This window comes from Strigops habroptila, chromosome 4 (assembly GCF_004027225.2).
Source record: "Strigops habroptila isolate Jane chromosome 4, bStrHab1.2.pri, whole genome shotgun sequence".
NCBI lineage: Eukaryota > Metazoa > Chordata > Aves > Psittaciformes > Psittacidae > Strigops > Strigops habroptila.
In genome coordinates, this window is record NC_046358.1 from 56,370,430 (window position 1) to 56,391,851 (window position 21,422).

General features: G+C 35.6%; 1 protein-coding gene across 5 annotated transcripts in view; it reads right to left on the reverse strand.

Moving 5' to 3' along the window:
• Positions 1-1,440: 1,440 nt before the first annotated feature.
• Positions 1,441-21,422, reverse strand: part of SBF2 (SET binding factor 2) — a 305,339-nt gene continuing 285,357 nt past the window's right edge. For all 5 annotated transcript variants that reach the window (XM_030483971.1, XM_030483973.1, XM_030483974.1 and 2 more), the window contains exons 39-46: positions 17,845-17,971; positions 16,368-16,495; positions 14,198-14,431; positions 7,700-7,804; positions 6,090-6,283; positions 5,601-5,688; positions 3,573-3,704; positions 1,441-3,278 (exon numbers count right to left, since the gene is read on the reverse strand). In XM_030483971.1, the coding sequence (XP_030339831.1) occupies positions 3,180-3,278; positions 3,573-3,704; positions 5,601-5,688; positions 6,090-6,283; positions 7,700-7,804; positions 14,198-14,431; positions 16,368-16,495; positions 17,845-17,971 (1,107 nt within the window). In that variant the 3' untranslated portion in view covers positions 1,441-3,179. The remainder of the gene's footprint in view (positions 3,279-3,572; positions 3,705-5,600; positions 5,689-6,089; positions 6,284-7,699; positions 7,805-14,197; positions 14,432-16,367; positions 16,496-17,844; positions 17,972-21,422) is intronic.

Consider the following 21,422-nt stretch of genomic DNA (forward strand, 5'->3'; position numbering starts at 1 on the left):
TCCTGTGTCTGTTAGCTGTTTGTGTATTATTACATAACCAGTGACCCACACATGTGGCATGCTAAGATTTTTATTATTTAGAATACTAATTCTAAAGTTCCATCAAAAGTAAGGAGTTTTACAGAAAATACTTGTATGTTAGATAGGAAAGAGAAATTACTAATATAATATTCCGGCAGCAACCCTTCAAAATGTAAACTCAGTTCATCCTGTCACCTATTATGTGGGCCTTTTTATACTCAACAGAGAGAAGGGCAAGCAATCTTCTTCTCTTCTGCAAAGCCCTTGATAATTCTCTTTTCTACAGTGGGAATGTTATGATACACGGTATGGAAATAGTAATGCAACACACCAGAGGGAGCACATGTTTACCTCAGCCCCAACTCCTGGATGGGTTCCTTTTTCTGGAATATTTGCATAGAATACGAAGATGGATCCCTTTGTACAAAGAATTTTTCCCAAGCAAATTCTCTGTCCCTTATTTTCTACTTCTGCTGCCACAACTCAATCACACTGACAAACCCCATAGCTTATGCTATGCTAACTTCTCTGCTTTTTCTCTCTGTTTGAATCTTCATTTTGTATAAAAGAGAGCCTCAGGGGCACTGCAAACTGCAAACTTTGTGTCTTCACACCAAGAGCCTATGCCTATGATTCCTTTGTATATACCTTATATAAACACCACAAATATAAAAAATGTCATTTCAGCTTTTATTTAGGTATTTTTAAGTTAAGTTGCTCAAGTCCATTTTCCATCAATACAGACACTAAAAATTGAGATCAACATTTAAGGCAACATTAGCATCCATGCCAAGCTCAATATGCAAACCTTACCACCTAAGCACCACGGCATCCAAGAATTGTCACAAGTCCCCTACCTCCATCACACATTCCCTTTCCATTTTAACTATGCTATCCCACACTACACTCAGTAATTCAATTTAGATGCATATTCTCAAGTAAGACCTTGTCATTTTTTATATTTTATTTCTTATGAACTAGATAATTTTTGCATAAGGTGATATAAATGAGTGAGATACATTCCAGGGTGAAAGTATGCAGTTGATTTATGTTGTAATACCAAATAGGATTAAAAAAAAAAAATTAACATCATTATGCAACGACTCAGTATGAACACTGTATGTATTTAGCCTTCTAGTAAAGGCTATACATTGAGACTTGTTAGAATGGTAATTTTGCTTTAAATTCTGATTTCTTTAGTCTTTAGTGTTACTGTTGACAAATGTTTGAGTTAAGGATGCTCAAGTGCAACTCTTACGTAAGAATATTTACAAGTATACAAAAGACCACATAGTTTTTAATGCACCTGCTATTCTTAATACAGAGTAAATAAGGATTTGTCTTGTGCCTGTGGAAATATTTCAACATGTGGGTCTTGCTTTTTTCTCTTTTACAGTAAAAGGAAAGGTTTTACTTTTCCTTAAGAAGTGTATTTATTACAAGATGGTTAGCATACATATATCACATAACATACAAGATTTAAAATTAACTAGTTACAAAATAAGGAGTGGTATGTATATTTTCATATAACTGAAGAACAGGATCAGTATTTTACAAAGTACATATAAAAGTACTTCATATACAAAGAAAAATACAAATGTGCAAACACCATTGTCACAGGTGGAAATTTGTCAATTGAAAAATGCTAGAAAAATCCTTCATATTTTTGTTTTGAAATTGTAAATGCATTAGAACCAGCTGCATTTCCTATTGCGTGTGGTGAGAAGTTTATGTTCCTTTCTGACAAAATACATTAGTTATAAAAAAAAAACAACCCACAAACAATTTAGTAACTGAAAAATCTTATAGGTATAGTCAGTTTGGTTAGGCTGACATTAAATTACAAGCAGAACATCTGGAAAAATGAGAAAATAGTGAATTATATATACAAACCTTTTGTAATATTAGTGTGCTATTTAAAATATTAACATTTTAAAATAAAAACAATGGCTTAATTACCTACAGATTCTACTCAATGTCACCACTATTTGTAGACTGTAAAATTTCTACTACCTTAGGGCTATTAAAAATGTTTTGCCAGGATTTTAAGCTGAACAAACACAATTTTATCAAAGGTAAAAATCTATAAACAGTCTTCCAATTCATGTGCAAAAATGTTTAAAAAGTATCAAATCACGACACATCAAACCTGATTATGTACATATTTAATATCTGTAATGTTGTTAACGAGCTAATATTGTTCTGCTATAAATAACTTAGCTCTGTCCTGCAAAATGTCTGCATTTTAAAGATTTCAGTGCAAGTGCTTGCTTCATTGTTTAGTGCATTACTATATTTGTTATTTTGTATTTTACAGTGAGCAGAACAGCATATAAATTAACATATACAACTCACACATAAGAGATCTTTCTTCTACTGAATTCCTAGTTTGTTTTCCATTTCTCCTGGATAGTGTCAGCCAGTTTTCTTTCATTTATACCATTGCAATTGTAAATAGAATCTAAAAATAAAAGTGCTGTGATCTTCAGATAATCCCTAGAATTTGAAATAGAGCAACCACATTGCAGAAGCACTCAATAAAGCACAACATTAGAGAATGACCTGCACGCTGAGAAGACACTTGGAAGTCTGGTATCAGGCAGTTTCACTTTTTGGTCTTTAAAAATATCAACTGTCTATAAACATTGGCAACCTGATATATATGTCACTGGACTCACAGGCTTCATTTATTTATTTATATATAGGCATTGTGGACATGTTCCCTCTTATGCATGACTACCTTGGAAATAAGAACATTTTGCTTGGAAAATATAAATAAAGTGAAGGTACACTTCCTGTTGGAGGGAAAATTTCTACAATTTCCTCTGGACAGGCTTCCTAACAGAACAGCTCTGAAATGATAAAACCAGGATTAGATGATAGTGCAAATACAGCCGATTCTTATAGCTAGGAATTGTACTGAAGAAAGTGGAAATTCAGGATAAATGGATGATTATTTTTCAAAGTCCTCCCTGCAGAAAAAAAATAGCAGTTACAGTGGTTATAATTATTGAACAGGAAAGGAATTTTAGCATATTATGAACATTTATGGCTGAAATGTAAGGAAGGCTGGTTGTCTGTCAGTAACATCTCAGAACTCAGCTTCTTACAGGAAGAGGCGCTTTAAACGTGTCTTTATCATGGAACATTTTTCCTTTCTAAGCATCTGAAATACAACTCTGGATCCTATCCATCCATTGTTGAGCGCTCTGTGCATCTTGGGCACAAAAATTATATACACGTTTATTTGTCTTCAACTGCAAAGGAAAAATAAGAACATGAAGACAGGCAACACATAAAATAGAAAATGAAACTTGCAAACTTTAAGCTGTAATATTCAATGTACTGATTGGGTCTGAATGTACCATTTTTTTGAACTTCTGCTGTGGAGAGTCAGAGCCAGATGTTAGCAGTGCAAAAATTTTTGTCTTGAGTTGGTATAACTGCTCCTTGTTAGCTCACACCTTCCAGCAGGATGGAGAGTAGTAGGTTCAACACACCAAGTAAAGAAACTTTCACATAAAGATCAAGCAAAGACCAGAAACACTTACATCAAAAAATGCTTTTTCACTTGCATGTTTTGGGGCTCCAATTGCTGGAGAAGCAGGAATCACAGTTTCTACTTCTGCAAGGTCTATGTGTCCCTTACAGCTTGTATCCTCACCAGAATCATAGTATCGCAGCTAGATCACAAGAGAAAAAAAGTAAATCCAAATATGCTACTTAGATGGACATTTCACTTCTTCTGTTTTCGTGGATACAACATGGAGTGGTAAGGGTGGGAGGCACAAGTATTATTAGGATCCAAGGACATCAGACATGGGAAATTTCTAAGACACAACTGACAGAAACCATAGGTTTGGTATATACAAAATGGTGGGATTGGTGATAGCCCTTAACTGGCCAGTCCTCTACTTGACATTTCTGGGTAACAGAAAAGTCTCCACCATCTGCTCCTGTGCAGACATGGGGTTGGGGAAGGAGCATTTTGTTACCAGACTTGCAGAGAAGAGAAGCTTCAAATGTTCCTGCATTGCGTGTGGTCAGAGGACGTGTGAAGGTTGAAAGCAGAACACAGTCTTTAAGATTCAGCGTTCCTTATCAGTTTTTCTAACAGAAACCACCTAATCACTGTTCATTACTTTGAAACTAATACAAAAGCTTTACTTCAACAAGGAGTTAACAGAACACTTATTCTCTATATTTCAAGGATTTAGAATTATCAGAAAAAATTTAAGTATAATTTTAGATAATTATAAACTACACAGAAAACTCACATTTTGCTACACTGCACTTACTGGTTGAAAGAAGCTTCTTGCCTTTTTTTTTTTCTCCTTGCAAAGATACTTTGGTATGAATGTTAACCACTCTGTAAACTGGGTTGCAATGTGCAAACAAGTTCCAGAAGAGAAAATCTCTTACTTACAAAAAAAAGGGGGGAAAAAGGGGGGGGGATAATAAAAAAATCCCAGAAACCAATGCAAAATAATGAACTTATGCAAAATATTGACCTTCACAGTAAGGTCAAACAACAGAATTCCAACTAAGACTGACCTGTATTAATCCTACATCTATGAAACTCAAGAGGATATTTGGTTATACAAAAAATTTATAAGTATTTTTTTCTTCTGCAAAATGAACCTTTTCTTCTGTATATCAGGAAGAATAATTATAATCAGCACGTTTGTTGGTATTTTACCAAACTAATCTAGAAATCCTCAGCATTTTAAATGATGACTGTCTTTATCTATATCGCGTATTTTTAAAGTGTATTTATTGCAATAAATAAGCATATGTGAGTCTCAGAGGTTACAACCCACACTGTGTGGAGTATTTGGCTCAATGATGGTTACTGCCTGATGATCCAACATTATTTAAAGTACATGAGACCACAAATTTCTACTGTAGAATTCCAGCACACATTGTAAATTGGGTGAAATGTTCAGACCAACAGATCTCTGGTTTTAATGCTCCTTGCTGTACAATGATTTGTTGGAATATTTATGAATAATTTTGCTACTAGATATATGTCACTAGGACTAATCTAAAATACTGCTATATCTGGCATCTGAAATTATTGTTCAATCAGGAACTTGGCATATCAGAACTTTTAGAAATACAGTTTTGGGATGAAATTTTAAGTCATTTTAAGTAATCTGTAAAATTCAAACTCAGTTCAGATCTGTGATCTGTGAGCATGTCCTCCATATGTAAAAAGACCTTCATATAGAGATTCCAGGTCAGATTTCTCCAATACAGGTTACAGAAAAACCCTAAAAAGTCAAGTGAAGTAAATGAGTTTTTCTCCTGAAGCAATTCAGATTATGATTTTCCAGAGTATATAATTCTCTTTCGTTTGCATAGAAAAATGCTAATGACAAAGAATGCTGTATCCGCTACAAGATACACAAGATAAACACAGATATATAATGTATAATGATTTAACACACACGTTGCATAAATACACATCTGAAAATAGTCATTATTAGTATAATTTGTAAACTCAATCTATATGAACTCAGTAAATAAAAAAGCAGCAAACTAGTCATAAACAAGCCCATTATCTGAAAAGGTTTTACCTGGTGTTTTGTCACATCCAGCACAAACCAGCGAGGTTTCCAACCTTTTAATAAAGCTCCTCTTTTGTATAGCGTACCTTCAAAAGATCTGAAAGGTACAGATGGCACTTGATTCCATAATATGAATATTAATGATACGTAAAAGCCCCCAAATGACTACATACATATTGAAACACTTCTTTTACTGCAGCAAAACAAATTTGTTTTAAACCAGTAGTTTAGTTATTGGTAATGTGATATACTGATAAATACTGTTTCAGTACTTTGGATGTATTAAATGTGCAGCTATAATTTGCTTGTGCATATAAAGAGGAAGATTGAAAACCACTGCTAGGAGATAGAGGCCCACTCATCAAAATAACAGAAAAACAAAACCACGAAGAAGGAATAAAGCATTCGGTGCATATGAAAATGTAATTTTTTTTCCTTAAACAGAGACTTGTACCAATCTAATAAAAAGTTCATAAACACTCTGATTATTCTATTTACCTATTTTCATCATTCTTTGATGTGAAATGATTGTATAGTGTAGTTGTTCTTCTGTCTACTCCATTAGAGGGAGAGATACTTGCACTCTGTTCCTCACCCAGCCCACTGCCGGGTATTTCCAACAAAGACCTCTTTTGATAGGAATGTAGATTAGCTGACATCATTCCTGAGGAGCCAGAAGGATCTCTTCGGAGCTAAAAAATATGAAAATAAAAGAAGAAAGGTAACACAATGTGTCTTGCATTGTGAGACTGTCTCAACTTTACACTGATAATACGTGGTACAACACAAGTTGTGAATTACTATGAGGCCAAAAAATTCTTCGTGCTACAAGTCACTACTGCCTCAGAAAAGAAGTCAGAGGGATGGTAATTCAATGCATTTCTTAAGCATAACAGTTCACATGGTGCGAAAAATCAGTATTTCAGAAAAGCCTTGTATATTCCAGCGACACAATCTTGAACGTTTCCCTTGCTTTCTCAGAAGCATCTAGAACTAGTCAGACATTTGGATACAATAAATTTCCCTAATTTCATCGGGAAGGAAGGAAAAGGAGAGGAAGGGAAAGAAAGGAGGGAGAGATGGAAGGCAAAAAGAGTGCAGTTTCCAAGAGCTACTTTACAGATCCAATACAAATCATTTTCATAGAATCTCAATAACCTGGAGTAAGAGGGATCCTAAGTTTGGTCTTAATCTAAATGACAGCATCCTAGAGATAGAGTTCTTTGGGATTGACCTTAGCTATTGCATTTATCTGAGAATCCTTAAATAACAGCTAGGACAGGAGACTGATATCAGGTATATTTATACTTGCATTTTCTATTCTGCTTCCAATTCAATAAAAAAACCCTCTGCTTTGCTAGAATTAAACTTTCTTCATCTTGAATTTATCTAGGGCATAAAGTGAGCTTTAATGACTCTGACAGACATAAAGCAGATTCCTTTTCTGAGAGGAAAGGACAAGTAACAAAGTAGTGCTGTAGACTAACCATTACATGAAAGCTGGCAAATCTGAACAAGCACATGAAGCTGAAGAGTTAAGGTATAGTCTTGAGTTGGTAACTCACTGCGCCAAATTTATAGGGAAAGCTCACAAAAAGCAGTATCATTCTTCCTAGTGAATGTGGATTTAAAAAAAACCAGCCTTTGACTTAGAAAATATCTATATTGTCAGCTATTGTTTTTACCACAGTCAAGAATTGGAAACACAAGCATGAACGCTTCTGACCTTTACTAGAATCTACAGTTCCAAAATTCCATTTAGACATGGAAATATCTTTACTAATTTCTGAAACTCTGTAATGTCCTTTTGGCTAATTTTAGGAAATTAGGTTTTTTGTACTTCAAGAATCTTTTCAATATATAAAGTCATATGCTCATGCTTATTTTGCCTGTATATCTTAATCTACTCTGGAAAAGCCATTAGGTAAATAGCACAAGTATAAATATGTTTTTCTCCATACAGAAATACAAAGCCAGTGTCATGGGTTAGAACAACATTTCTGAAAGCAGTATTTTACTCCAAGAAATACAGTGATTTTGTTAGTGCCCCAGGTAGCCTATATAGTAGGAATGGAATGCTCTATTGAATGAACTCTGTTACTACTTACATTGTCTTGCCTGGTGTCATCTTTTAGACTTATTTTGACTCTTTCCCACAAAAGCTGCCACCTTTCTGGGCTCTGATTTAATTTACTTTCCAACCTTTCGATTTCCTGAAACAAATAACAAGAGTTTTCTGATCACAGAATCGCTTCCTGCAATCATTTTTGTACAACCACTTTCTAGTCAATATTTTCACACAGGGAACTTTTAGGCTGTGTTGACCAGTAAAGTACAAAAACCTCTGTCAAACCAGCTATATGCTGAAATCCACCAAATTCAGGGGTCAAAAGCAACGAAGTACAGCATCAGCCACAATGTTGTTCTTGCATGCCACAGGTTGGAGGAGCCATTATGCTTTCAATTCTCTGCAGTTCTCCTGAACACACAAAATTCAACACCAATTGCCATAATAGGAACACGACAATGATAAGGATGGGCTATATTTTATAAAAATATTTACAAAGAACGAGTTCTGTGCTGTGACACCAACATTGTACATTGCCAATATTAACATTTACCCTGGTTTATAAAATGTGATACAAAGCTGTAATAAAAGAAGGAAATGAAACAGAAAGATTTATTCAATTTGGATACCAAACTGTAACAACATGTTCTTGTTGTGGAACTTGGGAATATGACCTATGTTGATAACCTCCAGTTAGGGTTATTTCCTGTTAATAAGACAGTGCATGCCAAGTAAAAAGAGGCAATTTCATTAGTTTATGTTTATTTCTGAACACTCATCAATACATTTGTCATTACTGTGATGTGTGGTCCATATTCCTCACCATGCTTCCTTTCTATATTTTTACTTTCGACAACTATATTGTTATGAAAATCTGAATCTTAAAGAAATCAAATTAAAACCTCAATTTTGAAATCCAGTTAAGTATTGATGGAACCAAAACCTGCCATATGAAAGAGAATTTTCATGCTATATAAAAACCAACAAAACCTCAAGGCATTTATTTTCAAAGGAGAGATGGTAAGTCTCTGACTTTATTTACTTCTATTATACCAAGTGATTAAAGTAGATTTCACAATACTCTCCAACTCCTAGTGGTCTTTTAGAATGACAATTTCTTCAGGGTATTGTTATTGATTGAAAGACTTACAGAAAATGACTATATTTGACCAGAAAATTAACTCCTGAACTGAATCCTGATATCTGAACTGAAAAAAAAAAAAAAGCCAATATTTAACAAAACATTTCTACAAACTCTTCCTTGCTAAAAGTAAATTAGAAATTGCAAAAGTAAAATTAAATATAAGAAATCTGTCTTATCAGCAGGACTCAAACCAGAAGTTTTATAAACTGAAGGTAGTTGAAAGCCATATATATATTAAATATTCTGGGATTCTCTTCCCACCAAGAAATAAAACCAGAATAGTTTTGTTTGGAGTATCTTCATAGGTAGATACAAAAATAAGGAATGGTGAACACAAGCCAGACTAAAGGCTTCTCTAGATTACTTGTTCCTCTTTCAAAGTCCTGAGTGTAAAATGCTTCCTGATGGGATACAAATGACTGAATCAATTTAACACAGACTTTTTATGTAAAAGGCTTTCCAAATAGCTGTAAAAGGATACAAGCTCTTTTGTGCTAAAAGTTAGTCAGGTTTTAATCTGATCATTCTCTTTGTGCCCTAGTCTTGACTTCTGAGTATGGTCTTTCTCTGCAGAATCTGGAAGTAACTGAAACTTGTTACTTAGCAACTGGGTCACATTCCTTCTTTTTTTTGGCTCTACAATGAGTAGTGCTTCCAGAACTTAAAATAAAAACCTTTCAACAATCTCCTACATATAAATTGAAAAGTTAGGAATATATTCTCCTTTAATAAACCCCATGTAAAAAACTTGCATGGCAATAAATCACTAAGATTTACTCTCGCCCCTCAGTTTTAAATTTTACTGAAAATGTCAGGTTTTTTTTTTGTCCTTCCACATATGGAATGGACTATGAATAGCTGCATTTCCTTGAGAGAAAAATGCCTTAAATTTATCTTTCTGCTTCATCCCCTGTTGCCTAAACTTCTGGGGGCAGAAGTCAATACATATAAAAAGAAGAGTTGTAACAAATACAATCTGTGGATATATGAATATCGATTTCCTGAAATTAGTTAATACAAATGATTAGCATTACTGTGCCTTTCAAAAGATGTATCTGCTAAGTAATCTGCTTTGTAGTATTTGAATGGTACAGACAAGAGTTAACTCCGGAGACACTCCAGAACTGTGGAGACTGATCACCTCCTTTGAATGCACAATGTGTTTGTGCACACGAAACAATCTGGATAAAGTCCTTCACTAGTCAGCTGGTTTGACTGTGACAGAGCACCCTGTTTTGTGAGTCCTTCCTTGTCAGTATATATAACTCCTGGGCTAGAAGACTTCCAAGACTTTGACCACAAATGGAAAGATAGTGAATGTGTATCCAGTGATTGAATTACTGCCTCTGTCAAGTGTTTAGACTTGTGTGTGCAACAAGTTGTACACGACTAGTTGTTCAGTATTTGGAATAAACTTTAAGGTTCAGAGTCCACTTTGATGGACCAGTCTTTCTGGCACATAACTGCAAGCTCACAATCTGAAGCGCTATTTTTATTGTTTTGCTGGTTATTCATTGATCCCTTATATAGCTTTAGTTCTTTACAGTGTATATTTACAGCAGAGTTAATTTGGGTGACTGGCACCTTTGAGTTTGCAACCTCTTGCTGAGCAGTCATCATCTAATGTTAAGTGATATAACTGCTTATTTAGAAGAATAGGATGTGTAGGTTCACCTCCCACGATTCTTAAAAGTACTGGAATCTGATCCACCCCCAATGAATTATGAAGACTGAATACCTTTTTAGGAATGTCAGCAAATTAGCGGGAAACACTGGAGATGTATCTGCCCTCAAGGATTTGATTTGTATTTTCACTAAAATACTGGTAGATTACCACCTCTAATACGACTGGCAACAGGCATATATCACAGAATGGTTGAGGCTGGAAGTGACCTCTGGAGGTCATCTGGTCCAGCCCCCCTGCTGAAGCAGGGCCATATAGAGCCAGTTGTCCAGCACTGTCCACAGATGGCTTCTGAGTATCTCCAAGGATGGAGACACTCAATCTCTCAGGGCAACCTGTGCCAGTGCTCAGTCACCCTCACAGTGAAAAAGTGTGTCCTCATGGTTTAGGTGGAACCTCCTGTGTTTCAGTTTGTGCCCATTGCCTCTTGTCTTGTCACTGGGCACCACTGAAAAGAGTTTGGCTCCATCTTCTCTACAGATTCTATTCAGGTATCTATATACGTTGATAAGATTCCCTTGAGTCTTCTCTTCTGCAGGCTGAACAGTCCCAGCTCTCTCAGCCTTTCCTCATAGAAGAGATGCTCCAATCTCCTAATCATCTTTGTGGCCATTTGCTGGACTCTCTCCAGTAGCACCATCTCGCTCTTGTACCAGGAGTCCAGAATAGAGCATAATATTCCAGGTTTGGCTTTAGCAGGGCTGACTAGAGGAAAAGGATCACCTCCCTCAACCTGTGGGCAATACGCCTAATCCATCCCAGGATACCATTAGCCATCGCTCCTGCAAGGGCATGTTGTTGGCTCATGTTCGGCTTGCTGTTCCCCAGGACACCCAGGCCCTTTCTGCAAAGCTGTTTTCCAGCTGGGAGCCTCCAGTATACACTGGTGCATGGGGTTGCTCCTCCCCAGCCACAGGACTCTGCACTTCCCTTTGTTGAACATCACTTAGATAAGTTAGCTCATTTATAATATATCACAACATACACATGTCAAAGGATCATTTGAAGAGCTAGTCTTCCTGGCAAACATTTAACCCAGAACTTTACCTTGTACTGAAGACATGGCTCTTGGATGTACTACACTGTGGTGTTGTCTTACTGAATTTTGCAAGTAATGAAAGCAAGTGCTTGGGGGGAGGGGGGAGGGGGGGAGGGAGAGAAGTTTTGTGGCAAAATCTACCTTTTTTAAATGGAAAAATTCTTCTAAAACTATTTGTAACTATTGTCTGAAAGAGAAAATAAAGGCATAGGTATGCTGTTTCATAATTACCTTTCATTTTCTTTAAAAATGGGTATGTAGCTACTCTTAGTACCTTCTTTCTGATTTCTATTATGCAGAAAGGCCACCAGAAAATGGTCTTAAAGGGGAGCACCTCTGTTTGGATCTGTTTGTGAACATTTATGTCTCCAAGGTACACTTTTGAGAATGTAAGATTTGAACAACCTAGCTCATATTTCTGTCTCTGATGTGGTAGAAGTGAATTGAGAAGCTTTATACAGAAATCAATATTTTAAAATGCATTTTATCACCTGCAAACTTTAAAAGCTTTCATTTAGGACTAAATGAATGAAATGGGCAAATTGGTTAACTTCCTAAACCTCAGAAACATAAGGATTTATGGAAACCAGAGAGCCATCACACACACCTGGTTAAAGGTGGATTGTTATGCATCCAAAACATATTAGAACATTTACTGCTAAAGAATTACACCTTTTGCTCTTCACAGAAGAGCACCACATTCTACCGAGGAAAATTCTCAATTAAGACACTCATTAACTTCTCTGCTTCAGCTTTAGATCTGAAGAGCATTATCTAGTTTTCAACTGAAAAATATCTTTAGAACAAACAAATTTGGGCTTATCATTATAAACAAAGGGAGAATCAATCTTCCCTAGTAATTTACAATTGCTAAATATGGTTTCAGTTCAAACATTTTTTGGATACCAACACATTCTCAATGGATTTATGATTAAAGAGAGGTCTTTCTCCTACATCAGCAATAGCCCTAAATTAACAACTTGTTTTAAAAGAAAGTTCACTTTGCTTTTTGAACTTACAAGAATATTTTTGTAACCTTTATACAACCTCTTCAAAGTTTTCCAAATGTTCCTCTCCATCACTATCTTTTATTACTATAATCTAATTCACAAATAACATTTAAACTCTATAAAACCTGACCTACATATCTTTAGAATATAATATGGCCAATTTCCCTGTTCTATGGCAGTTTCTCACAGCTGTGGATATGGATAGTTTGGCATTTACCCCAGGAAGAAATGCAGAAGAACACTGTTGCTCTATTCCTGTTGTACTTCTGGCCTCTAGTCACCTGATACAAAAGCTCTCTGGGTTTTTTTTGCTAAAGAATTCTTGATATGACCCCTGCTGAGAGACAGCTTGCTCTTTGCATTTGTGAAGTTGTAAGCTCTGAGAAGTTCTGGCTATCTCATTTTGAGTCAAGGGGAGTTTTACAAGTGATTAATTTATTATTTTTTAATTGGGCATTGTTGCTGTGTTTGATCAATTATGATTGGAACGAATGGAACAAAAGAAATTTGAGGAATGTGCCAGAATAAAGCTAACTCTCTAGCAAATGCAAGTCTATCCTCAAGGACTCAAATCCATTCAGAAACTTCCTGCCTTAAAAGTTTGCTAAATATCGTCTTTCATTCAGGGGAGTTTGGGGACCTACAGCATATCCCAGTTTTCCAAGCATTGCAGTATTAGCCTCTGTAATCCCAGCTTTAATAGAAGGTAAAGTCTGCAAACAGATTTCAAAGGGAAAAACTGCACATAGTGACCTGTATCTGAATATGCAGGTGGCTTGAAACAATAGCTCCAGGAAGTGAATAATGCCTTTGTCATTTTCCCACACTATCAATTAAGATCCTAATATAAATATTAGGACTGTTAATTAATTATAATAAACCAATAAACATTTAAGAAAATACAGATGTTAAATCCACTACAACAATCATCATGATAATAGGATTCTTTTTAATCTTCTAATGAAGAAAAGACAAAACCTAAGCAGCATACATAAGCCCAAACAAGAAAAAAGCCAAAATCATGCATAAAGTTCAAGTACCAAAATATTCTAAAGAACCTAAATTTACCATTTTGGTCCTAGTAAACATGAATAAACTGAGAGCAATCATGGAAAGCTTTTTTGAGAAATTTGGGCCAAGATGTTCAGTTTATGTTTGCGTATCTGCCTCCCACTTGTTAAAATCAACTAGTGTCATATTTTGTTATCTAATCTGTCTGGAAATCTATGTCTTTGTCATTTTACTACACACCTACTTTAAACTGAGTAGAAAGAGGAAAAAAAAGCTAGATTCCACATTTGCCCAAGTTAAAATAACAGTTCCTGTATTCCTTATAAAAGGCAACCTAAAAATTTATTATGCTACATACCTTATTATTTAAAAAAGACAGTGCAAAAATGAATCCATGACTGGCTTTCTCATAGTTATTAAACTACTGTTATTAACTACTGTTAAAGTGTACTCCCAGAAAAGTATTCATTCGGAACAACATAAGCTTTATAGGAAGTCCAATTGATTCCCAGTCAGTTTTACTAAACACCTGTTTTCACATCTATCATGATCCTTTTAATAACAGTATAAGGCATTAACTTAAATAAAAAGTAAATATTAATTTCATGAGCATAAAAGAACTTATTGTTCTGTGTAATGCATGTACTTACATTTAAAAGGCTGCTGATGGCATCAGGCTGTATTTTTTTAACATCATCATAACATGGCCATACTATTTTCCTCTTAGTTTGAGAAAGTGAACCATCCATTTGGTCAGTTTCCTCTGAAATATTGTATTTAGCAGTTACCATGGTCCAATCATAGGAAGGACCTGTAGCCAAAATTTCTTCCACATAATAATCCCACTTTTTGAGGCTGGACATATTTACATTTGGTTTCAGTGCCTATTTGAAAGAAAGTTTTGTTATAATGACAGAAAGGAAGTCTTTGAGTTTCAGACTCACAATACGATGCTTATATTTTTCTAGATCATTCTAAATTGAACAGTATATTGGCACTTGGTGAGTAGTGCTGCAGTTTGGTAATTTCCACTTGGCTCAGTCAGATCAAAACCTAAAACTAATACTAGTTTTGGGAATACACTGCTCATTTTAATCCTTCTGCTAAACCAAGTGCCTACCAAGAACTCTAATTCAGCATGTGTCGTTAGTACCTTCACAGTCTTTGTGCGTCCTGTTAAAGATATAAAAGGTACTTGATAGCAATCACCCTTCAGTTTTTCTCAGCAGAAAATCCAAGACTCTACCATAAAAGAAAGGACACAGGCTATGTAACACAGGTGGACATGCTACTTGGAAAAACCACAGTAATAAGTAGGCAGCCAGAGACTGCAGATCTTTCGGAGTAGTTTAAAACAGAGCACTTTGTATTAAATATTTTTTTGTTGTTTGTTTTTTCCTTTAAAAAAATACGGTAAGATTTTCAGGTTACATGCACCTTACTTGAAGGGTGCTACTACCTCAGGTGAATGGGCAAGATTAAAGTCTGAAGAGTGATGCTTAGTCATAATGACTAATTCTGCTATTATGACTAATTCTGCTACCATGTCAGCATTTCATATGAGGAGAAAGTTTCTTTTAAAAAAGATAAAGAAAACACTATCAAAATATTGAAAGCTACTCCTGATTGCTTACTAATCAGGCCATGCTTACAGCAAAATGAATAGACCATACAGTGAACTGGCAATCATTCAAGCTCCAAATTCATCACACTGAGGGTTCTACAGAGAAAATAGATATTTCTCTAAAACAACGATATTTGCAGCACTTTCTATCCACTGAATATCACCCTCTTGTTTTCTCCCTCCTTCCTCTTGCACTACCACTTTCTTAGGTAAGTATAAGTGCATGTGCGTGTCGTGTGTGTGTGTGCGTTGAAGGGAGCAGCACCTTTGACTGCAATAATGATCTGATGCAGACTCCAAATATTTTAAAGGAAATAATTCTTTCCCCTTTTTTAAAATGAGGTCAGTTTCTATAGCAGATTTTGAGTGCAAGGTGCTATATGTGCTAAAATACAACGTGGTGAAACAACTCGAGGTAAAAGGAAAACCAAGAAACACCAACAAAAATATCAGTGGTGCCCTGGCCTCCAAGGCAGTGGAGACTGTCCTGTCATTATGTTTTCTGGTCACCAGCAGTGGACAGACATTCAAACAATGATTTATCAGGATGAAGCTCACTGCCAAAGGAGGAGAGAACAGCACAGGAATAAACACATGTGGGGCAGTGGATGGCAGGAGCACCTTAAAAACAGCCTCGTCCCCCAAACTACAGTAAGAACAGCCCCTTTTCTTGCAGTTCTGAGGTATTCTGACTGCTTCCCTGGCTATTGCGCAATTCTGTAATGGCAAGTGTGAATTTTATATAATTATTCAAGACACAGTCAAATCTAGTGAACATATATTATCATATGAGACAGTGATATAGATAATGTGATTCAATCAGATCATTATGAAACGTATCTCATTATCACTCTAAACTCATTTCCCCATAATTACGGCTTACAGCATGTAATTTTTTTTTAACATTCTGTGCAAGCATTAAGATAATTTTTATAATCATTCATATAATTAAACGAAATAAAAGAAAGATCCTCATTTACCTCAGCAAGATGCATAAATACATATTCCAGAATGTGGCTCTTTAAACGACATTTCTGTAACTAAGCCTAAGAGACACTGATCCAATCAATCAATATGGGTCCGGGTAAACTGTTCATCAAATACTTAATTCAGTTGAGAACAATTAAGATATCAAAACGTACTCAAGGAATCACTCAGAATAACAAACCTCCCATTTGTTTTTTTTTAAATCATACCTCTATTTCAGCGGGGGCATAGAGGTAATTGAAGAAAATAGGGCTTCTTTTGTGCATCTTTTCAATACATTCCCAAATACAAATCCCTTTTTTGGCATGTTTATCTCCTTTATCTTCAAATAATGTCCCTAGAGAAAGAAATAGCGGCAACAAGATAGCTTTATGGTAATACATAACAAACACTAAAGCACAGATAAAAGGAATTTCAGACTAAATCTACTCTCGAATGCCACTGCAAGAGATTGTATTTGATGAAATAACTTCTGTGTTTTGCAATTGCAACTATTCAGCAGTATTATATTTATAAACCTGATCTGAAATTTACAGAAATACTTGAGTGCATTTATGAATGTCCCTTTCTGCTTGCAGCTATGCTGACTCAGCAGACCACCAGGCCCTGCTAACTGATTCTGCCCCACACTACCTGAGGTGACCAGCCCTTCCAATCTGCTGCACCAGCTGCACCATGTACCTGCAAGTAACTCATTTCCCTAAAATGAGTTACTTGCTAACTCATTTCAGGGAAAACAAATTAGGCTAGTGTAAATACGTTAGTCATATATTTGTGCTATCTGAAATTACTTTGAAAGTACACACAGATTATCCAAAATCTACCTGAACAGGATTTTATATTGCATTAAATGGTATTTGAAAGCAAATAAACTAATACCTTCTCCCGCCTAACCCCTCTCCCCCCTTGTAGAACCATGTAACAACCCAGGTTGGAAGGAACCACGGAGGTCATTGACTCCAACTTCTTGCCTTTGTTCAAATGAAGGCATATAATGGACATTAACTTTTTTGTTGAAATAAAATGGTTGCTCAAGTTTAGCCTGTCCTACAGTTACTACAGTTCTTAAGAGAAGCATTCAAATTGACTATATGCCATGAGAACCACCCCACGAAGCAGTGCAATTCAGAGCACATAAGTGTTTTGCTCAGTGAACAAGTTCCAAGAAAAGCCTTAACTGTGGTTGTGTGGTCTTATTAAGAGGGCACTGACAGTAGATAAGACCTTGGAACCAGTAAGGCTGCACATGACAGATGGAGTAAAAGGAAATATAAAAGAAAAGAAACACTGAAAGAACGCAAGAGAAAGAAGAGATGGGAAGGCTTTCCTTTCCTGAAACCTCATGCACCCTCTGAAGATTCCCAAGGACTTTGTTTCTATTAAAATGAGGTATTTAGTAGGGGAAACTGAACCACATGGATAATGCTAAAAAAACCGAGGCATGGCACTAATTTCTTCTACTTTCTCTTAGTCCCATCAATGGCATGGCTCAGGAATCATTCATTCAGAAAATTCTGCATGTTCTTCCCCATAATTTTAATTTATGTTCCTCAAATGGAATTCATTACATCATCACCATGCAATTATTGGACTATCTCAAAGTAGGCATATTTGTAGACCAAATATTGACGATAAAAATACTGACAACTATGAAACCAATATGCAGTAAACAAACATCACACATACCATGTTCTAGTCTTTCGTAATCTGAATCCAGAAGAAATGTTTTAAATCGATTTGATACGTGATGAAAAGCCAGAAACTTTAGATAATATTGGTTGAACTCAAACTCTGTTGGGTATTGGTTATGAATCTAAAAAAAAAAAAAAAAAAAAAAAAGGGGGGGGAGGAAAAAAGAGGATATTGAGGTATAAAACAAATAGATGTGTAAGAAATAAGAATGTGAAATATGACAGCAAAATAAACCCCCTGTGAATGCTGACAATAAATACATCCATACTGTAGGCAACATAACCACCTAAGTTGAAGATAAATATAGCTGGTTTCTCTCCAATAACTCTTTAGTGACATTTCAGTAAATTCACTGATTTTAAGGGATATACTCAAAATTTACGTGTAAGTTAGAAGGAATGTTTTATACTTGACAATTTCAACACATACCACCTAGAAAGGTAAGTCTACAGGGATGGGGTATCTTTGAAAATTACAACTGCATCATCTTTTAAAATGCTTAATCTCCATAAGATATGAACAATTACAACCTGAGTAGACCAACAGGTGCTTCTAATATTATGATTAGAGAAAGTCATTATTTTAGAATTCTTTTTCAAATCTACATGTTCTCAATTAACTTAAATATCTCCTAAATGTATTTAACAATCTTACAATACTCCCAGCCTGCCTTAGTTTTCCAATACATTTTGGTTTTGTAATCCTATTAGATATCAATATGTACTCTAAGAAATATGGCATTCCAAAATGTCCTGTCCTGTCCCTCCTCATTAAGAGGGTACTCCTGCAAACACTGGAATAACTGAATACATCTACCATGGGAGCAGCATCCTTACCTCCCTTTACACAGGGTGCTGTAACAGAGCTCCTTCTTGAGCTTAAAAGAAGTCAGTTCTGGAAAATCATTCCACTTCAATTATATGCAATAAATTACCACATAGATACAGAAGAAAAATAAGAAAAGCTTCCTGCAGTGACATCACATGCATAAACTCAGTTGTCTTAGAAACAGAGAATCTGCCAGATGCTTCTATGGTGAAAGAATGATTTTGCATTAATAATTCAGCTGACACCTGGAGATATTGGCATAAACAATGACTTTTTACATGATGATGCAGTTCTAATTCAGGAATTACTGCTTCATTTGTTTTCTCTGTGTCTTTGGTTTAACCCACGACATTTAATGCTCATACTGGCTCTATGGTGACTTTCTTACTGAACCTAGTATGTTGAGACTATAATGGTTAAAAATATTTTGAAAGGACCAGATGTTTATTTCTGGTGAATGGGTGATTTTAAAAATCTTGATCATAATATATTACACTTCAGGGTCAAGTTGCAATCTAATTGGATTCTGTAGTTGTCTAATAAGTTGCACAGAAACCAATGAAACTTAATAGAAATGTTCAAGTATCTTCAGTAAATTTATTTTTCACAGTAAATTCCTATGAAACTTCATCCATTAATTTTATCTCAAAAGTCTTCCCCAGAGTTTACAACCATACTGTTAGAATTTGGTATGTAAATACTATGCCATCATGAGTTAGGAGAGTAACATTTGTAAGTCCATTTCTAGAAAAATTACTCGGAGTTGCATTCTAAATAGGATTCTAAGTCATTTAGCTTAAAGATTTTTTCTAACAAACAAGTCTATATTATATATATTACACCGATTACGCAGTAAAGCTGTGTACCCATGCCCTTTCTTGGCTGAACAGATTATAACCCCTAGACAGCCCTATCTTTCCTCATGAGAAGTTACTGCCTCCTTCAGATTGATGTGCTGAACTGCTTCTAAGTTGGCACCCATCAAAATAAGATGGCCTTTTCTACCAGTACTTTTCTACTATTTTGATAGGAAATGGGAGGCAGGTTCACATGAATGCCTTTGCTAACAATTCGGAAGGGTAGTATCTCCATCAGCGGAGAAGTGATGAATAGCTCCAAACGGCCGGCAGGAGGCAATCCTTCTGCTAATAGAGCTGCAGCCAGGGCAGGTGGTCACAGTTTAAGAGCAAAAACCAGAAAATACAGCTCTTTCTGTAAAATGTATCTGTTAATAACTTGTGTATTTTATATTAAAAGATACAGAGAAGGGACAGATACCTAGTGACATGCATTAAAGCTGCTGAGATGATTTATCAAGGCAACTTTCTTCTATTCCCATGACACATTCACATCTATAGTAGCAATATTTTAGGCACCTTGCAGCTTGAGGCAAAATCATACCTGACAGTTGTTAACAGCAGGGATTTATTCCACTTTACATTTCATCCTAACTTTTAAAGACCGGATGATTATAATCTATTATTCCATGTTCTTAGAACTGCAGATTGTGTTAAACGTGACTTAAAGAAAAATCAAGTATTTTGCCTTGAAGAAAACACGGTACATTCTGTTTTATGACAATAAACCAAAATCCTGAATTTAAGTTTTATCTTTGTTCTGAATAACCTATTCGTTTCCAAAGTTTGTGTGACCTCTGGACCTGAGAAAAAAATTATTCTACAGGTATGCGTGGATAATTTCCTTGCTTTTCTTTATGCCAACTTTCTAAGATTTATTACAGTAAAACTGCAGCAAAGCATTTCCAAGGTGAGAAACAGGATATAGGCTATATCTACATAAGCAAGTAATTTGGAGCAAAAGGAGTAAACAGACTGAAGCAGCTGGCGCTGAGGTCCCTGCAGCTCTACTACATATTTGTTGGTTTACGTTGGACCAGATTTAGTCCGGTTGAATTGATGACCCCATTGTATATTGATGACCCCCATAGTTTTAAGTGATGAATCATCTTTTAAGAGATGGTGAATATTTAGTACATACCAGAAGCAGAACTTTGGGGTTAAATTCTTTTAAGAAAAATCTAGTACACATGTACCAAAACAGCATCAACATATGGTAAGGGGAGATGCTGGAGGGATTTACTTCAAAAATACACTACTGCTTGAAATAATACATGGGTTTACTCCTTTCTACTAATAGACAGTGTTATCCAGTCACCTCATTAAAGCTTGGAGAAGATATCTTACAGCAGACAGAATACAGCACCAGACAAATGATTTACAGAGAACTGAATGAACCACCAAGCAGATGGGTTTCAGTATTGGAAGACATGACTATTCTGTCCTGTTGCAGCCACTGCAACCAAGAATTTGTTTTTCCTACTCCAGAAAAGGAGCAATAACCTTAAGATGTTGTAAGGATTAGTCAGGGTGACAACTGGGCAGATTAACTTGTTTGAATGAAAAATGCAGTACTGATTCTCTTCAGAGAAAGCTCCCCATTTAAAATAAAAATTAACCTCACGAACAGAGCCATTGAGAAACAGATTGGTGAAACAGATATGACACATACTTCTATGGTTTTCTAGTGGGGAAAGCTATAGGAATGAAACCAAATTCCAAGAATATGGTTTATTAACTTGCAAGACAGCAATAATGATGGTTGCTGGTGTTTAATGTCTGCAAAGCATTTATATTTACTGGTTTGAAATGAAGAAAAGGACAGACTTTAGAATTAACCTGAAATGAGTGTAATATTCTTAATCTAACTTCTTCCTACTCAATGTA